Source organism: Sceloporus undulatus, chromosome 6 (assembly GCF_019175285.1).
Source record: "Sceloporus undulatus isolate JIND9_A2432 ecotype Alabama chromosome 6, SceUnd_v1.1, whole genome shotgun sequence".
In the NCBI taxonomy this organism is placed as follows: Eukaryota; Metazoa; Chordata; class Lepidosauria; order Squamata; family Phrynosomatidae; genus Sceloporus; species Sceloporus undulatus.
This window is the reverse complement of record NC_056527.1, coordinates 1,399,955-1,419,071: the sequence shown is the minus strand read 5'-3', so window position 1 is coordinate 1,419,071 and position 19,117 is coordinate 1,399,955. Positions and strand designations below refer to the sequence as shown.

The following is a 19,117-nucleotide window of genomic DNA, read 5'->3' as shown; positions in this document are numbered from 1 at the left end:
GAATGGGAACCGATGGGGCCCAGAACGCGACGTGGCCCGAACAGGGAACACCGCCACCGTCGCCAAGGGCATTCCCATCGTTTCCCATCGCATTCCCATCAGGTTCCAGAGGGCACCCATTTCTGGGAACGGTTTCAAAACAGTTCCCAGAAGGGCGTCCAATGGCGCCCCTCTAGAACCTGATGGGAAGCGATGGGAACACTCGGCGGCAGCGGCGGCGTTCCCTGTGCGGTAAAGTCCGCGTCTGGGCCCCATCGGGTGTCCCATCACCCCGTGCGCAGCCCGCGCGCGTGCACTTAGAACGCATTGGGGAACATTTTTATCCCCGGTGCAGTAAACTTCAAAGTGTCTGGGGACCCACAAGAATTTCAGAATGAAACACAGCAGTTTTTGCTGCCATTTTGCATCTGGCGTATACACTGGGAACGAAGGCAAGCAAGGACAACTAAGGGGAGGCCAAGAGCAGGAGACATAGAGCAGCCTGTGGGCCACTTTTCTGGCCCCAAAGGACACGCTCCTTTCCCCTAAAATCCCTACTGCTCCAAATTTGCCCTTTGCAGAGCAACATTAGCCATGTCACCCCCAGAAACCACACAGAAAGTCATGTGAAAAAAATGCAAAATACTCCCCTTCCTCCGCAACACACAGACCCCATTGTTGTTGTTGTTGTGCTGGTTGCTGTTGGTGTTGGTTGTTGTGTGCCCTGAAGTAGTTTCTGACTTAGGTTGGTCCTAATAGAGATACTATTGGGATTTTCTTAACAAGATTTGTTCAGCAGGTTTGTCACTGCCTCCTCTGGGGCGAGAAATGGGACTTGACCAAGTGGGTTTCCATGGCTGAGCAGGGTCTCCAGAGTCCTTACTCAGTGCTCAACCACTACACCAACTGGTTCCCAGACCCCATGCGATCCCCAAATATGAACGTCACGTCCTGATACCATGTTGAGGGCAAGCAGAAGGATAGAGGGGCACGTGGGCTTGCTGTGGGGGTACATGGCCTTTGTGGGGTCTGTGGGGAGGAGAGTAGGCCCTTGGCGCCCATTGAGTTGAGCATTGTCAGCAATCTATAGCTTCCCAAGACACTGTAGACCTCCAGCCCCTTTCAGCCCCAGCCAACAAGGCCAATGGTCCCCAGGATCATGAGAGTTTGCAGTTCAGCAACTCTGGAGATCAGAGAGTTCCCTCCCCTGCTCTTGGGCTCTGGGTTCAAATCTGTACTGAATCCTTTTGAAGTTCAGGAAGTGGTACAAGCAGGAAATCTCTCTCAGGAAGCCTTCTTCATGCAAGGCATGTGCTCTCTCATTGAGCCATTCCCCGTACACTTCCCTGTAATCATGGCTGTCATTCCTGATGCGCAGGTTTCATGCGCCAAGAAGGAACTCCAGGCAAAACCGCCGCTTCCTCTTCACAACAACATGGCACAGATTCGGAAGGTTGAGAGAGGGCTCTTGTCCGTGCTCGGCAACTATCTTGCGGCAGGTGGATCCGGCTCACTTCTAGCTTTGGTGTGATGGGACTAGTTGATACATACATGTATTATTATGCTAATTTGCAGCAGAGTTTTTGCACATTTTGTGCCAATGCTTAATTGTCAACAGGTGCAAACGATGGGGGTTTGAACATGTTGCCATCAACGGCCTTTGAACTTACAGCTTCCTGCACAAAGTGTAGTTATTCACCCACCTTCTGCTAAAAATGGACAAACACACGTTCAGCAATGTACATCTGGCAGATACTCCAGCAAAAACTGCAAATCCGTTTTTAGCTCAGTTTTAGGAGGGGTTTTTTTGGGGGGGGGAGTGGGGGAAGGGGAAATGCAAAAACCCAAACTCCTCTGAATTGTAGTGTTGGGATTGCATTCTAATTGAATAGAATGACTAGTGTTTTAATCATGTCGACAACCCCATGGGTTTCAATGCTCACTGCTCTTCTCTGGCTGCCAACTTTCAGGTGTCGGCATGTCCATGGCGAGCGCTGGTCGCAGATCCGGCGCTGTCTCCTCATGACCATGAGGAACTTTGGGATGGGGAAGAAGGGCATTGAGGAACGGATTCAAGAAGAGGCAGAGTACCTGGTGAAGGAGCTCAGGGACAGAAAAGGTACGTTTGCTTTGTTAAATGCATTTATTTGAGAGGTAGAAAGGACTAAACAATGTCTTACCGAATCTTTTCTTTGCTGAGGTTTTGAGGAGTACGTTTCCATAAGTAGAAATTGTATTTGGGTACTTTTCTAATACACTCCAAGGGCCTGATCCACTCCTTCTCTGATTCCCATTTTAAATGGACATTTCATCCTATAGGACCTAGGATTTGTAGTTTGGTGAAATACTTAGAATTGTGTTGCCAGGAGAAACAACACATAGTTGACTACGAGCCCACCTGACTACATATCCCAGGATTCCATAAGATAGTAGCATGGCTATCAAAATGGTATTGAACTGATATAAGTGTACACTCGGAGATAGATGCTCTAAACCATAAAACAGACTTCTTAAGCTGTTCCACACCAGGCTTGCTTCAGCCCCTTGGTGGTCTTGGTTTGCCCTTCAGAACAATTGCTGGCTCTTTTAAAGTCTGGAATGGACCCCCGAGTGAGTTCGCTGGCCTTCTGGAACATGGAAGCCACAGCGGTCCACTGGAGTACCTGGTGGCCTGGCTTTAGGCCATGCGTTGGTGACACTGGCTTGACCCATGGCCACCACTAATGCTGCTGTCCTCCCCTCCAGGCCAGCCCTTCAACCCAGCCACCCTTTTCAGAGGTGGCTACGGGGAACGTGATCAGCCACATTCTTTTGGAGAGCGGTTTGACTACAGGACAAGGACTTTGTCCGATCCCCGCTGCTCACAGATAGCGTTACGGCTGGAGAGCTCCATTGCCGACAGGTAAGAAGAGGAGAAGGAGAAGGAGGAAGAGGAAAAGGAAGAGGGTGTTGACTTAGGAGGGAGAGATGTGAGCTGCAGATTAGAAGACAACAAATGTCCTAATCCCCAATCCAAGGTATACATGGTGGGCTAAGGAGTATGTGATTTTGGCGGCCCAAATGTGTACATTCCCAATGGGAGTGTGATCAGGGAGTCTCTCCTCTATCAGGCCTTCTTCCCCAGATGACAAAGGTTTAACCCTTTGGGAAGGGTCCTGTCACTTTGTGGGGAGAGTTGAACCTCAATGGTGTGTGAGGGAACTGTCCATCCGATGGTCCCTGGTGAGGGACCTTCTAGACCAGTGGGTCTCAACCTTTCTTAATGCCACAACTCTTTTAATACCGTTCCTCATGTTGTGCTGACCCCCAACCAGAACATGAACCCAGGCTCTTCATTATATGCAGTTTCCAATGGTCTTTAGGTGACCCCCGTGAAAGGGTTGTTCGATCTCCAAAGGGGTTGTGACCCACAAGTCGAGAACCACTGTGTTCTAGATGGTTGGGAGCAGAAAGCCAGAAGCGTGGAGCAAGGCTTTGGCCCATGGGCCTGCCTGCTGGGTCCTCGGCCTGGAACCACGAGGGGCTTCTGACCAGAAGAACTATAAATTCCTCTGGTGCAGACTAAGGGTTAGGAACATTTCCTTCGTTTAGAATAAACCTTTTCCTTAAAGTACCTTTGCCCCATGCCCCTAGCGTGACTAGTTTCCTCACTGAGTTGGCAAATACCAGTAGAAGTCCCAGCAACCTCCCATTGTGTTGCTTTAAGGTGAAGTGGTTAATTGTTGGGCGGTGGCGGCATTGGTTTTTGGATAACGTGGGTCACATGGGCTTCCCTGTTTCTGTCTTCTTCTGGGTGGTAGGGCAGCTATGGAAGAACTAGAAAAAGTCTAAAGAGCAAAGGTATACAACTAAGCACAAAGTCAGAATCATGCAAGCAACCGTATTCCCCGGCCATGTTTGGATGTGAGACTGAGCAGTTAGGCAAATGTGCAAAAAGAGAATAATTCAGTTGGATGTGATGCTGGAGAAGGGTGCTGAGAATGCCATGAACACCAAAAAGAACAAATATGGCTTCCTAGAACAGATCCAAGCCTGGGATTTCCCTGGAGGCAAAGTTTGGCTAAGCTGAGGCTGTCGTACTTCAGCCGCATCACGAGAAGGAACAACTCACTGGAAAAGACAATACTAAAAAAGGGAGGGAATTAGACAGAGAGGAAGGCCACATGTCAGATGGTTGAGGGACCTATTAAGGAGGTCACGGGTACGAATCTGCAGGAACTAGGGAAAGTAGTGGAAGATAGGGAGTCTTAGAGATGTCTTATCCAGAGGGTTTGCCATGAGTCCAGATTGACTCAAGGCTGGAAGTCGAAGGCTTCATGGCCGGCATCCATGCGTTCTTGTGGGTTTTTTCGGGCTATGTGGCCACCACTTCCAGGTCAGGAATGCACAGGGAAGCCATTGAAATCCACGAACATCTGGATAATTTCAACCGGAAAGAAGAAACCCTCAAAGTGAAGAAAATTTGGCTCCCAGTCCTGAGGAAATAGCAAAATCAGAACTCAGCAAATGCAAATGGGAAACCACTCAGAGTCAGGGGCTTTCCCAGCAGATAATGATCCCCAATTAGCAGACACTAATCCTCTTTGGCATTAGCCTCCCAGCCTGAGGCCAGCCATCAGCACAGAACAAGACACATGCAAATCCCTCCTGCATGCCCAGGCTCACACAGTACAGTATGTATACACCCAACCTTTTCCAGGCAAAGCATTCTCGAAGATGCCAGCCACAGATGCTGCTGGCGAAACGTCAGGAAGAAACTCTTCTGGAACAGGCCACAGAGCCCCAAAAAACCACAAAAAAGCCGACTCAAGGCTGTTTAACAACAACACAACAACAACAAAGGAGGCAGAGAACCATTGCAGGGGAAAATTAATAAGGAATGGAACAGGAATCCCTCCGTTTCTTCCAACGGGGGCCCAGGGAAAAGGAAAAGATCCATATGGGATGGCTAATGCAGATGGGTTGAACGCAGAGTCAACGTGTTTTCCCAGCCCATCGGTGCAAGGCTGGGCTCATTCTCTCTCTTTTCTCTCTTTTCCCGCTTCAGCTCTACAACATCATCCAAGGGATCATGGACTATTTGCCTGGCGCTCACCAACAGCGTGTTCAAAGATATGTTGTCAGCCAGGAGTCATAGCCCAGAAGAGTCAAGGACCACAAGAACACCTCGGACCCCGTTGGAATACCCCCCGGGACGTCATAGATGCCTTCCCTCCTCAAAAGGGAGCAGGTGGGACGGGGCAAGAGGCCACAGAATAACTGTTGGGGCCATTTGGATTTGACAAGAATATCTGGGCGTGTTTCACAAAAGGCTGCCAAATAAGGGGGTGGCTGGACTCAAAATGGCTTGCCAGGTGACATGCCACACGTCCCACAAAATGGCTGCCCTAGTGGGAAAGCACTTTCATAAACCAGACTTTTCCTCATCAGACCAGTGCAAAGGCGAAAGAAAAGTATTTAGCCGAAGATCGACCTGAGGCTCAACATCCAGTGGCCAGATCAAGTCGCATGTTGCTGGGCAAGTCATGATAAGGCCTAATTACCATAGGTGAGGAAAATCAGATAATGGGGGCGACAGGCATCTTTGGCCACTTGGGAGAAAAGGTGGTGAGAATCTCTCTGACCCTGTGTGAAAGAGTAGATTTCAGGTCACAGGAAGGCGAGGGGGGCACATCCCTAGGTCTCCAGCTGGGTGGATCTTCCGCTGGACCATGGAGCCACTGGAATCTCTTCTCTACAGATTAGATCCAGGGGCATTTTCCCGAGATCTCTGCCAGATTATTACAGGTTTTTAGCTGCCCATCCTAGATTGGCAGGGGAATCCCATTTTGGGAGAAAGGGCCAGGATAGAGATCCAACACAACAACACAGCACTGTGTAGGATCAAATATTTAGAACAGGGGTGGAATTGTACAGCTCTTCCTCCGGCCAACTGGAGTTGGCAATGTCCAGCAGCCTAGCTAGGGCGGGTCAAACAAGAACTGATGGGAGTCCAGCACTCGGGTGGCCACAAGGGGGCCGTGGACACAGTGGGTCAACACCAGGGGCTTCCCCGCTGTGGGGGGGGGGTCCTGCAGGGGGTCCTTCCCAGCCTTTGCTTGGGCTCGTAAATGGGCCGCCCGCTTGTTGGGGGGCAGTGGCTTAAAGATTGGTAAGAGCGCGTTAAAGAGTGCTGAGTTCACACGAAAAGCATAGAGAAATGTACAGCTCTGTGCATTGCTCACGTCCAGTAGATACAGGATCGTTCGTGCACCTGGGTTTCCCACTGCAAAGTCACAATCGCACTTTGTATAGTGAGGCGGTGATGGGAACACGCGTCAGTGCATCTGCCATTCACATACCACCCCATTGATAAGATGGGGGCACAAACTCCATGGTTTTGGGAGAGGCAGAACTGACCCCGAGCAATTCAGAGGGAGCCACTGTACATGATTCCTCACCCCAATTTAGCAGGAGACATGGAGGTTGTACATTGAGTGCTTTGAAACAGTTCTTTGTTCCTGACTACCATGCCCCGGAATCCCACCAGACAACACGCGTCTTGGTTTTTGGCGGCGGAAGAAAGCCTATGCCAGCCCGCCTAGCTGTGCTATAAGTGGGATGTGTATTTTTCATCCCCTCTCTCCCTCTTTGCAGGAGAGACCACCCCACGACCGATGTACTAAGGACAATCGGAGCATGACCGTCCTCGTGTATACTTTGCGGGGACAGAAACCTCCAGTACCACCCCTGAGAGACATCTGCAGGCTTCGCCTTGGAACACCCAGCGGTGGAAGGTGTGCCAGCCCTGTGGGCCGGTTGTGTTGCATTGGCCTTAGAGTAAGAAGAAGCAGCAGCTAGGGAGGGGATGCAGGGCAGTTGGCTTTTGCTAGGGCTACTGGGAAGGGCGAGATTCTCCTCCCAGGAGGTATTGAGTGCAACACTTTGGGAAGCCATTGGCACCAAAGAAGTAAGCGGGGGACAAAGTGGGAAAACGGGAGGAGGGGAGCGAACTGGGGCCTGGAACAGACCGCCCAAAAGGGCAGCTTGCCCAGTGACCGTTTTCCTCCAGAGAGAAGCGCACGCCGCCAACCACCACATGGGCTTCCCTCCAACGGAAAAAGACCCAAGAAAAGCGGGTTCTTTTTAAGGCCAGGGGCGGCGTAAAAGGGCTACGTAACAATGGACGGCGCCCCATGTATACAGGAGGCCGCCATTATTACCTGTACAGACGTAGTAGTGTGGGACCATGTGGTAGCACTGTTTAATGACAGTCTGACCATGCCAAGGCATCGCTTAAAGCGAGTTTGTAAATGGGAGGACAAGAGGATTAATCGAGGGTGGCCCCTACCCAGGTCGAGAGAATTGGAGGATGTGCTATGTTTAAAAGAAGGAGGAAGGAAGGAAGGAGAAGGAAGGAAGGACGGAAGGAAGGAAGGGAGAACCCACCAAAACTGGTTCTTCTTTTCCTCCATCTGTTGAATGCACTTCACATCTTGACCTTTGCCTTTGCTTCCGCAAAGGGCCCATGAGGAAATCGACCGGGGGATCGGCGCGGGAACGTCCCCCCTGCCCGCATGAAGGACCGTGCGCTGGGATCGCCCTACAGCAAGCTGTCACTCCATGAGCCCGGAGGTATCTTGGACCTGCTCCCCTTTGGGAGCCTCCGCAGTGCCAAAGAGGGGACTGGACGGGAAGGCGTCACCATCCCAAGGGAGCTGGGGCGCCATGAAGAGACCGGGGTGAGGGTGGATTGTGCAGGGGGGCCCAAGGGAAGCCTTGCACGCCAAAACTTTGTTCTCCTGATGCATCTGTGTAGACCTTGGCATGCTTCCAGAGGTTTAAAGGAGTGTGCCTCTTGCAGTTCCGCCTCCTCCGTCGTTGTGCGGGTTATTGGGGCCAGTCACTGTGCCTCCTCTGACCCCTCGCTCTGATATTTTTTAACCCGAGGTATGTAAATGGGTTTTCTTTATTTAGTTTACAGTCAGCCCACCCACGGATTCTTCATCCACAGATTCAGCCGTTCACCGGCTGAAAGTAGTCAAAATACACACACACACCACACACACACACACCCCCGTCAGCCAACACATTCACAGCTTTGACTTTGTGGGCGAAGTGGTTATTTGTGGGTTTGTCGCTCTAGGAATCGGGTAGATCCTCCAGAGCAATTCCTGCAGGAGGCTGCCATACGGCGCTGGTGGAGGACCTAGAAGTTCCTAGAGAAACACTTCTCTAGACATTTGTTGGTCCTCCGCACAATTCTATCGTCCACTGCTGGCAGGTGTTGATCATAGAGTGGTGCTGGAGGACCTAGAGATTCCTAGAGAGGTGTTGCCTCTGGAAATAATAAATAAATAAATAGTAATTTCTTATTTGAAGATTTTGCACTTCGGGGGGGGGTGTGGACCATTTTATACCCCACGGTAGTTAATGGGACGCTAGTTTCCATGGATTGTGGGGTGTCCCCGGGACCAACCCCTGGCGGATATCCAAGGGCTGGTTGTAGTAGTATTCACGCTGTCTGCTCTATCCTAGCATCTAGCTGCTATCATCTATCGATCTATCGGGCTGTAGCTTTGCACAGCGCGGGAACAGAATCCGCCAGGTAGATTTACTTAATCTAGGTTGTACCCAGCCTTGGCCTTGAAAAGAAGCAGGTAAGAAATGCTCAATAATAATAATAGTAATAATAGCAACAATGAATAGTTGTAAGCTTCAATATCTCTCGCTTAGCAGCCGTGCGTGCAGACGCCGCACACTGCCCTGTTGCCGTCGGTGTTTCTCCAAAGGGAGGCTCCATGTTCCCAATGCGTGACCTCTGTGCAGCCACGACGAAAAGCAATTTAAAAGTCCATTTCGTTTGACCCGGGACATTTCGTGGATGAAAAGGGAGATTCAAGAGAGGAGCCGACGTCCTTCTCTGCACCGTATGGAAGAAGATGGCTGGATTTGATGGAAAGGGGGAGCCAATATTTGGAAAAGAGACCAAACGGTGTTGTTTTTAAATGTTGGGAACGCTATGGCAGACAATTCTCCATGACAAGAAATGCTTGCAGGGTAGGTTGTGTCTACGGAGGGAAATCCTGCATAGGATCTGTTGGAACTGAAAACAGTCTTTCTGCTTTCCGGCCTGGGCTCCCCTGCCCGCCAGGGAAGAGGAACGGCCTTGGCGAAGGACTGGCGCGGGGAGGCTCTTCCCTATACCTCACCCACCATCCTGCAGAGCTTCCACATCCAGTACCCCCGCCGGAGTCACCAAATCGACCTCACGCCAGGCGTCAGGGCGTCGAGGAACATCCCAACGCCAATCCCCGTCTGCTTCTCCCCCACGCGGAAGAACCCACTCTTTGCTCTGATCAAGAGCTCCGTGCATGGCCCCGCTTGTGCACGTTAGAACGCATTGGGGAACGTTTTATCCCCGGTGCAGTAAACTTCTTTGTTTGAAATATGCCACCGTATTTCATCCGTATGTTCAAAAGTGGGTGATGGAAACATGTGCAACCACCCATGGATCTCCCAGACCCCATTGGCTGCATTGGGTTGGCCCAGGGAGACCAGACATCATAACTGCAAAGGAGAACATTCCCAAATTAAAGCTAAAAAGACTCATATAAATATAAGTGCATGCTTCTTAGTCATGCTCAAAATGGAGGGCATTTTGAAACTCCTCCTGGACAAAAGGTTGAAATGTAAGGCATGTCCTGGAAAAGAAGGACATTTGGTCACTCTGGACTGGCCCTTCTGCCAGTTAATGGCCCCTTCCTTTTTAAAAGGAGAATACCAAATCCTTTGTTGGTCTTCTCTGCTGATGGAAAGCTGCCTCGGTTGAGGAAATCATCTCCATTGTCCACAAGGACCTTCTTGACCGCACTGTAGCCATAGATGACCACTGTCCGCTCGGAGCCGAAATACACCGTGAAGACTGACCCATATATTTCGCTCAGCTTGAAAAGTAGAAGAGAGAGGAGAGAGTGAGGAGAAGGTGGAGGACTCTCCGAACGGGGTCTTTTGGAAGAGGAGGAGAAGGAGGCAAAATGGTGGCCAAAGGACAGGCACCAATGGAGAAGGGTGAGGTTTTGGCAGGAGAACCATCCATGGGAATGCTTTGGCTATAGCATCAGGCCTGGCCTAAAGTAAGCGGATGAGCCCTCCCTTTGCCATCTACAGCTTCAGAGGGAGAATGAGGCCTGCCAGCTCCACTGGGTCTGGCCTGAACTACGAAGCAGAGCCCTCCTGGCTCCAGTCCATCTGCCTTGGTCCAGGCCTCAGAGGGAGAGATGAGCTGCTGGACCTGATCCCCTTCTTCCCCACCACCATCTTTCCCTTCTCATTTTGTGTCATGGGAACCGTCTAATTAAAAGCTGCTCTGATAGCCTTTAGGACTGAAGGGTGGGGTATAAGTACTCTAATAAATAAATAAATACCATAAATAAATACATAAATAAATAAATATAGCCAAGGTGGCTTTGCCACATTGAATGATGCCATTTCACATTTGGTCGGAACTAACATACTGGTCTTACACACTGCAGAAATAATGTGGTTTGATATCACTTAAACTGTCATGGCTTAATGCTATGGAATCCTGGGATTTGTAGTTTGGTGAGGTATTCACCTGATCTGTCAGACAGTTTTAGTGCCTCAGCAAAATACAAATCCTATGATTCTGTAGAGATGGAGGCCTAATCTACAATGCAGAAATAATGCAGTTTGACACGGCTTCGACTGTCATGGCTCCCTCCTATGGAATCCTGGGATTGGTAGTTTGTCATGGCATCAGAACTTTTTGACAGAGAAGGCTGAATATCCCAGAGTCCCACAGCATTGAGACATGGCTGTTAAAGCTGTGTTAAACCACATTACGTCTGCAATGCAAGTTAGACCGCCAGTCGTGGCAAAGTGGTGTCAAACTGCTTGGTTTTTGCAGTGTAGATGTACCCTCAGGCTTTTGCTGGTGATGAGTGTGATTGGTGGCTGCAAAAACCATTTGACTGCAAATACCAGAATCCTGTTGTGGTGCTGTGCTAGTGTAGAAACAATGGCACCTTCAGGGGTTATTTCAGCGCAATCCTTTGTGCAACCAATGGTTCTCCAGCCACAAATACAGACCGCTGTCTTGCAGACACAGACACTTCTGCGTTGGTCGGTGGGGAGCTATTTAACTGTTTGTCAGGACTGGTTTAATCCTGCCATGACTATTGTTCTGTGAGACCACGATACATATGCCATGTATGATTCCAACTGCGATGCATCTGAGGAAATAGACTTTAAACTCCAAATGCATCTGAGAAAGTAGATTTCAGTCTAGGAAAGCTCATGCTGCCAACTTCTTTCTTCCAGTTAGTCTCAAAGGTGCAACAAGATCTCTCTCCAATGCTGATGTTTTGTTATATGTGTTTGTGATAGAAAGTTCTGTTATGTTAAGTTCTGATTGATGATATGTATTTGCCATAGGCCTGATCGCATGATTCACCGCTTTGATTTGTTGTTATACTTGCTGACATGGTGTAGGTCAGTGATGGTGAACCTTTTAGAGGCCGAGTGCCCAAACTGCAACCCAAAACCCACTTATGTATTGCAAAGTGCTATGTCCCTCTGGCTTTCCAGTAACAAACTCTGGCAAACTCTGGGCTGGACTGATGGCACATGTGCCCACAGAGAGGGCTCTAAGTGCCACCTCTGGCACGTGTGCCACAGGGTCACCATCACTGGTGTAGGTTCTTTGCTATGTTATTTGCTATGGAGTTTATCACACGGGAAGAATTTCTCTTAATTTCGAATGAAAAGAAAGTGGGGCCAGAACGCATTTATGTGAATTTGCTAATTCAGTGAATTTACATGAATACGAATTGCATTCGAACTGAGTTCCCATTGCCTGAAAATAGCTTGTCATTGCCCGAAATTGCGTGTGATCATCTCTCATGCAATAACGTAAAACCCCATAATTGAGCTCGGACTGACTTCCCATTGCCCGAAATTGCATGTGGTAGTCTATCATGCAATAACGTTAAACCCCATGATTGCATTTGGATCGCCATTGGAATATACTTCCAATTTCCCTTGACAGATAAACTCCCAAGTTCTTTGTTATGTATTTTTTATTACCACGGTTATATGGAGTATTGTTCCTGCTGGCTGCTATGGTATGTGGGGTTTGGACTGTAGCCATCATTGTATGGGGCATGAAGGGGAGACATGTGTCAAAGGAACAAGGCAGTTGGCCCTCTGCATTTGCACCTTTGACTTTTGCGGATTTGATTATATTTGCAGTTTTGATCAATATGTTCTCTCTAGGAATCTCTAAGTCCTCCAGCGCAATTCTGCTGGAATGTTGACCATAGAGTTGTGCTGGAGGACCTAGATCTTTCTAGAGAAAACGCTTCTCTAGACATTTGTAGTTCTTCCGGCATGATCCTATTATCAACTTCTGGCAGATGTCGACCACTGAGTTAAGATGGAGAACCTAGAGATTCCTAGAGAGATGTTGTCTTTGGTAAAAAGAACTGTGCTTTTTTTTAGTTTGGGTTTTCCACGTTCACGGTGGTCCTTCACCCCTAAACCCCCTTGAATATGGAGGGATTACTGTAGTGTTATTTAGATGTTAAGCAAGTGGCTAATAAATAGGGGCTGTACAAACAGCCCATAAGGGATAATAATAATAATAAAATAATAATAATATTTATTTGTATCCTGCCTCTCTCTGTATTGGATCGAGGCAGGTAACAACAGACAAAAGAACAATAAAAATGCTACACAACAAGTCACAAGTAAAAACATAGCAAAAAACACCCTAAAACTCCCTCCCTCCCGAAAATAACGTTAAAACAACAATTCCCAATAAAATGCTCCCAATAAAATCAATAAGATCAATAAAATCAAGCACAATCACAGTCCAGTGGGAACAGCTATGCGACTGGAGAGTGAGCATGCCAAGGGGTCAGTTAGGGAAGGCCTGCCGGAAGAGACCCGTTTTTATTGCCTTCTTAAAGGCCTCCAAAGATGTTATAAGGCAGATCTCCTCTGGCCGGTCATTCCAGACTTTTGGAGCGGCAACAGAAAACGTCCGCTGGGAAGGTGATACCAGTCTGGTTTTCTTGGACTGCAAGAGATTCTTCCCAGAGGAAGACCTGAGAATGCAGGAAGGATTGTATGGGAGGAGGCCTTCCCTCAGGTAAGCTGGACCCAGGACATGTAGCACTTTATGGGTAATGACCAACACCTGATACTGTGCCCGAAAGCTAATAGGCAGCCAGTGAAGGGATTTTAAGATAGGTGTAATAGGATCAAATTTCAAATTCCCTGTAACCAATCTGGCTGCCATGTTTTGGACCAGCTGCAGCTTCCAAACTTGGCACGAGGGTTGCCCCATGTAGAGCGCATTACAGAAATCGGGACGAGAGGTGACCAGTGAGTGTACAGCCGTTTCTAGGTTTTCCCGTTCCAGGAAGGGTCATAGCTGGTGAATCAGCCGGAGCTGATAACAGGCGCTCCTGGCTGTCACATCCACCTGAGATGACAGCTGAAGTGACGAGTCCAGGAGTACCCCCAAGCTACGGACACAGTCTTTTAGGGGAAGTGTGACCCCGTCCAGAACTGGGGAGCTTATCACCATTCCCGGATTAGGATTGCCTATAGCGAGTACCTCTGTTTTATTTGGATTCAGTTTAAGTCTATTTTCCCTCATTCAATCCATTACTGACCTCAGATAGTCATTCAGAGGGGAGATGCCATCCTTGGTCACCGAAGCGGTCCGAGACATAGAGAAATAAATTTGGGTTCACCAGCGTACTGATAACACCGCGGCCCATGTCTCCAGATGACCTCACCCAGCGGCATCATGTAAATGTTGAATAGCATTGGAGAAAGTATCGCGCCTTGAGAGACACCCGATATGAGCTCCCTCTTGGCTGAACAGCTGTCCCCAAGCGACACCATCTGGAACCTACCTGAGAGATAGGACCGGAACCATTGCAATGCAGTGCCCCCGATTCCTAACCCTCTCAGGCATTCCAGAAGGATACCATGGTCAATGGTATCGAAGGCCCCTGAGAGGTCCAAGAGCACCAACAGGGCCACACTTCCCCTGTCGATGCACAGATGGAGATCACTGACCAAGGCGACCATGGTGGTCTCCACTCCGTATCTCGACCTGAAGCCAGTTTGAAATAGGTCAAGATAATCAGTGTCATCCAAGACTGCTTGGAGTTGGTTGGCAACTGCCCTCTCGATCCCCTTGCCCAAAAACGAAAGGAGAGATACCGGCCGATAGTTAGATTTCTCCAAGGGATCAAGGGAAGGCTTTTTTAAGAATAGGTGTAACCACAGCCAGTTTTAAACTGGCTGGAAAACTGCCTTCCCTGAGGGAGGCATTAATCTCCCCTCCCTGGATGGCCAGCCATGAAGGGCAGGGGTCAAGAGGGCAGGTGGTCTTTTTGACCTTGGCAAGCAGCTTGTCTACATCATCAGTTCTCAGAGACGGAAACTGATCCAAATGAATCTCATTAACAGAGTCGCTGGACACCTCTCTAGATGTTTCTGCGTTAAGGCTGGAGTCTAAGTCGGCCCTTATCCGAGAGATTGTATCTGCAAAGTAGTCGTTGAAAATATCACAGCAGGCCTCTGTGGGTTGGAATAATGGATTCCAGGTGGAAGAAGTCTGAGTCAGCTTCCTAACCACCTTGAAAAGCTCTGCCGGGCGAGACTTCGCAGACGCAATAGATGCAGAAAAGAAAGACTTCTTTGCTGCATGTATTGCCACTCGATAGGCTTTAAGAGAAGTCCTATGACATGTCTTGTCGGATAGGGATCGAGTCTTTTGCCAGCGGCGCTCTAGTCATTGTGCAGCCCGCTTCATCCTTCTAAGATCTTCAGTTTACCAAGGATTTCTATTCGAAGTGGGCTGAAAAGGACGCTTGGGAGCGATTGTGTCGATAGCCTTTGTGAGATCCTTGTTCCAGGTGGACACCAAGGCTTTGACAGATTCGCCAATGTTACCAGCCATTGCACCCTCCAGGGCTTCCTGGAACCTTTTGGGTCCCATTAGCCTTTGAGCGCAGAGCATTCTAATAGGTCCACCACCCCCGGGGTGTTATGAATGGTGGCCTTTAGTCCAACCTTAACCAGGAAATGATCCGTCCATGACAAAGGGGAGGTACAAGTTACCTCTGCCCACAGATTTTCCTGTTCCGAACAAAAGACCGCATCGATGGTATGACCAGCGCAATGTGTAGGCCCGGAGACAATTTGGGATAGGCCCATGTTTGTCATGGCCCACATGAACTCCCTGTTTGGGTACTGCACACGAGGGATGTCATTGTGGCGCGTCCCATGTAAATGGACACGCACCAAGATGACGTCCCGGCAGAGGAAGAAGGGCTTGGACCATGTGAACGCTCTGCCCTTCTTCAGCCCTACTCTGCAGACAGGCTGGCACAAAGTGCCAGTCTGTACTGCCTCTTAATTGTGTAACTGAGTACTGATTTTATGGATCAGAAATATATGAGGTGGATAGTCTCTTATGGCTTTGGTGAAAGAGATGAACCTGGCCTTCATGGAGAGAGCCTTGCATCAAAGGAGTGCCAGCTGTACATGTCGGAGTAATTTTACTATGCCAGCTAGCTTTTCATTATCAACTTGCTTCAACCATTAGAGAAGCCAGGATGAGACAGCCTGGAATAAATCAAAAGACACTAAGGACTTTAACACACAGGGAAAACCAGGAGTTTAACCAGCAATTAAGCCATGAAATTTGCAATCCTCCAGCCAACTAGATGTTCTGGAAACTCTTGTCTAAAAAGGCATTTCCCCAAAGGTCTATTCTTTCCATGGACACAGCTGTCTTTGGTTGACGTGAAGAAATATCGGGGCTTTCGATGCAGTTTATGAACCAGTAACCCCCAAAATCTATCAACCCCCCTAATCTCAAAAGCTAGCGTTGATCAATACCATCCCATTGCTTTCATAGTTATTTAGAGTGTCCTGCCCTGATAATGTTGACAGCAATAACAAGTTCCAAAAGTCCCTGAAAAGAACATTTTTGCATGTCCCTTCCATCCTTACTGTCCCTTGGAAGGGCTTGTCTTTGGAGAGGTGAAGCAAGCTTTAGTTGCAAGATTGAGACACAGCTTTGCGGAAGTCTCCCTCCTTACCTTTCTCAGTTGCGCTGAAATATTTTTCCCTGTCAGCTGCAAGAGGTTCCCAATGAAGGGGAGAGGCATTGGACCAGGAGGAAAGTTTCTCCTCTTGGCCTCCACTTTCCTCCAGGCCAAAAGGAGGACCAAGCAGAGCACCAAGAAGACGGTGCTGGTCCCCAAAAGATCCATTGTGGCAGCTCTGTCTCTTCCTCTCCTCAGCAGCAGAAAGACTGGAAACTCTTGGACCTTCACTGAAGTCCATAGGTCAAGTCAACAGAACCCAGGAGGCGAGTCACTGACAGCAAAGTGCCTGTTATATAACCTTGGAAGGGAGCCCTCCCGCGCGCATGCGCGCACACACACACACACACATTTGCCTCCTGTCTTTCTTTTGGGACTGTACCCAAGGTGGCTCAGGCAGAGTTAAGAACAAAGCGCATTCGAAAACCTCCCTGGTACAAAAGGTTTAGAAAGCATTAAACAAACAGTCCCATTGAAAACCCCAAACGGCTTGTCTATTCTTGCTTAGCAAAGCGTTGGGCTGGTTTGGCCTTGTGGTTTTTTCCAACTCTACATTTCTATGCAATAAGTAAAACACATGAAAACATAGTATATGTCATTAAAATATAGATATAGTTCTGCCACAATAATCCAAATGCCAAAGGGCTGCCTAAGTAAAAAAAGAGAAGAAGATTCCTATTCTGTCACTTTGGCATGCAATTCTTCCTCAGTTTCCTTCCTGAAAAAAGCAACAAGTCCTCTCTTTGTGATTCCCTTCCTGATGGAGAATGCTTTTGAAGACTAGTCACAGTTTTGAACTTATTCTGTGCAAAGTTCACACAAAGGGTTTTCAGGAAGAACATGGCTTTCCGTTGGGGAGAAAATTATTTCTGCACAGAAAATGCAGCTCACCCACAGAAAAGGCTGTTTGCTGCAAACAAGCCAAAGCAAAGCAAAGCATAACAGATGTGTGAATCTGGTGCAGAATAAGTCCTGAACTGTGAAGACTCTTGGTAGTTTGAGGATTCTCCTCCTCAGGGTTCCGGAGACTGAGAAAGTATGCATTTCAACCATGCTTCAAAAACCTTTGGATATTCTTTCCATCCCCGATGTCCTCTGAAAGGGTTTGTCTTCAGAGAGTGAACCAGTTTGGTGGATGAGCGTGAGACAAATATTTGGGGCAGAATCTCTCAAGTACAGGAAAGCTATATCATAGAATCTAGAACCCTAGAGTTGGAAGAGACCCCCCAAAGGACCATCCAGTCCATCCCCATTCTGCCATGCAAGAACTCTCAATCAAAGCATCCCCATCAGAACGTTCTTCCTAGCCTTGAGCTGGAATCTCTTTTCCTGGAGCTTGCATCCATTGCTCTGGGTCCTATTCTCTGGAGAGCAGAAAACAAGCCTGCTCCATCCTCAATATGACACCCCTTCAAATACTTAAATAGGGCCCTCATATCCCCTCTTAACCTTCTCTTCTCCAGGTTAAACATCCCCAGCATCTCCCTAAGTCTCTCCTCACAGGGCTTCAGTCATAAGAGGATATGAAGCTCCTGCAGTGCCCTTCTGCCTGGGCTGGATGGGACCCCAGAGGCCATCTCTCTTAGCTTCCACCATCCATCGATTTGCATCCTCCTTGCACAGTAACACAATCGGACGCTGCTGGGGCTCCACTTACACTATGCCTTACCCCATTCCTGTCTCTGCAGAGGGAAGGCAAGGGAAAGAGTGTGGGAGATTCTACCTAAACATTAGCAAGAACTTCCTGATGGTAAGAACCGTTTGACAGTGGAAGATGCTTCCTTAGAGAGTGGTGGAGTCTCCTTCTTTGGAGGTTTTCAAACATGGGCTGGTTTGCCATCTGTCACAAGGAGGGATTGGACTGAGTATTCCTGCATGGCAGAATGGGTTGGACTGGAAGGCCCTTGGGGTCTCTTCCATCTCTAGGATCCTATGATTTTGAGAGCTCATGCTTCTTTAGGCCAATTTGGAAGAGCCCTCAGATGATCCAAGGGAAACTGACAGCAGTGCTGCAAATGGCTGAAAGATGAAGAATGGACACAAGTTCTCACTTGCTTCTGCTGAGTATTCCCCGCTCTTAAATATTGAAACTGCCAAGACAGAAAAGGGAGACAAAGCAAACTATCTCGTTATTTGATTCCAATAAGCATGATGCCACCTCAGTATTAGGAAGAACGTCTTGATAGCAAGAGCTGTTCAACAGTGGAAGACCTTGACATTAATCCTCCTTTGCATTAGCCTCCCAGCCTGAGGCCAGCCGTCAGCACAGAACAAGACACATGCAAATCCCTCCTGCATTCCCAGGCTCACACAGTAGATATACACACCCACTTTCTCCAGGCCAGCATTCTCTGAAGATGCCAAAGCTACAGATGCTGCTGGTGAAATGTCAGGAAGAAACTCTTCTAGAACATGGCATTCACAGAGCCCCCCGAATAACCCACAAAACACCGTGATGGTATCTTCCTGCGTAGCAGAATGGGCTTGGACTGGGTGGCCCCTTCACGTCTCTTCCATCTCTATGGTGTTTATCACACAAAGGAGAGCAGGGGCTTATCCTGTGAATATCCTGGGGAAATTGTGTAATTACATGATGGCCTCCCCTTGCCTTACAACCCGCAGCGGGGTCCTCCAGCCGCACCTGGGGCTCCATGCATCCAGAGTGGGAGCTACGGACCCCTCAGGTGTCCCACAATTCACAGCGGAGTCTTCCATGTGGATTGGGGGCTCCGTGCGTCCCAAAAGAAAGCCATGAACCCCCTCAGGAATACGCTCCCGATGTCCCAATGGACCCTGTAAAAACCCAGAACATGGTAGAGACAAAAAGTACCTTGGAAAGTGGCATGGTCACCAAAACTTTGATAGAGACAGTTAACTGGACCCTAGCCAAGATGAAGACTGTAGCGGATCAGTTGGGAGAGCTACATAGACAGACCAGAGTCCAATGGATGTCTGCTATCATCCTGTCCTGCCCCAAAGCCAGGGGACAAGACTTAACTCAG

The 19,117-nt window shown here is 48.7% G+C and overlaps 1 protein-coding gene across 7 annotated transcripts in view; it reads right to left on the bottom strand.

The window, feature by feature from the left end:
* Nucleotides 1-16,404, bottom strand: part of LOC121933137 (cytochrome P450 2C19-like) — a 66,572-nt gene extending 50,168 nt beyond the window's left edge. For 2 of the 7 annotated variants that reach the window (XM_042472472.1, XM_042472470.1), the window contains exons 1-2: nt 16,110-16,402; nt 9,743-9,905 (exon numbers count right to left, since the gene is read on the bottom strand). In XM_042472472.1, the coding sequence (XP_042328406.1) occupies nt 9,743-9,905; nt 16,110-16,283 (337 nt within the window). In that variant the 5' untranslated portion in view covers nt 16,284-16,402. Of the gene's footprint in view, nt 1-9,742; nt 9,906-16,109 lie in introns of all 7 variants that reach the window. The other 5 variants (XM_042472475.1, XM_042472473.1, XM_042472471.1 and 2 more) reach the window with 5 other exon arrangements.
* Between the last annotated feature and the right edge of the window lie 2,713 nt (nt 16,405-19,117).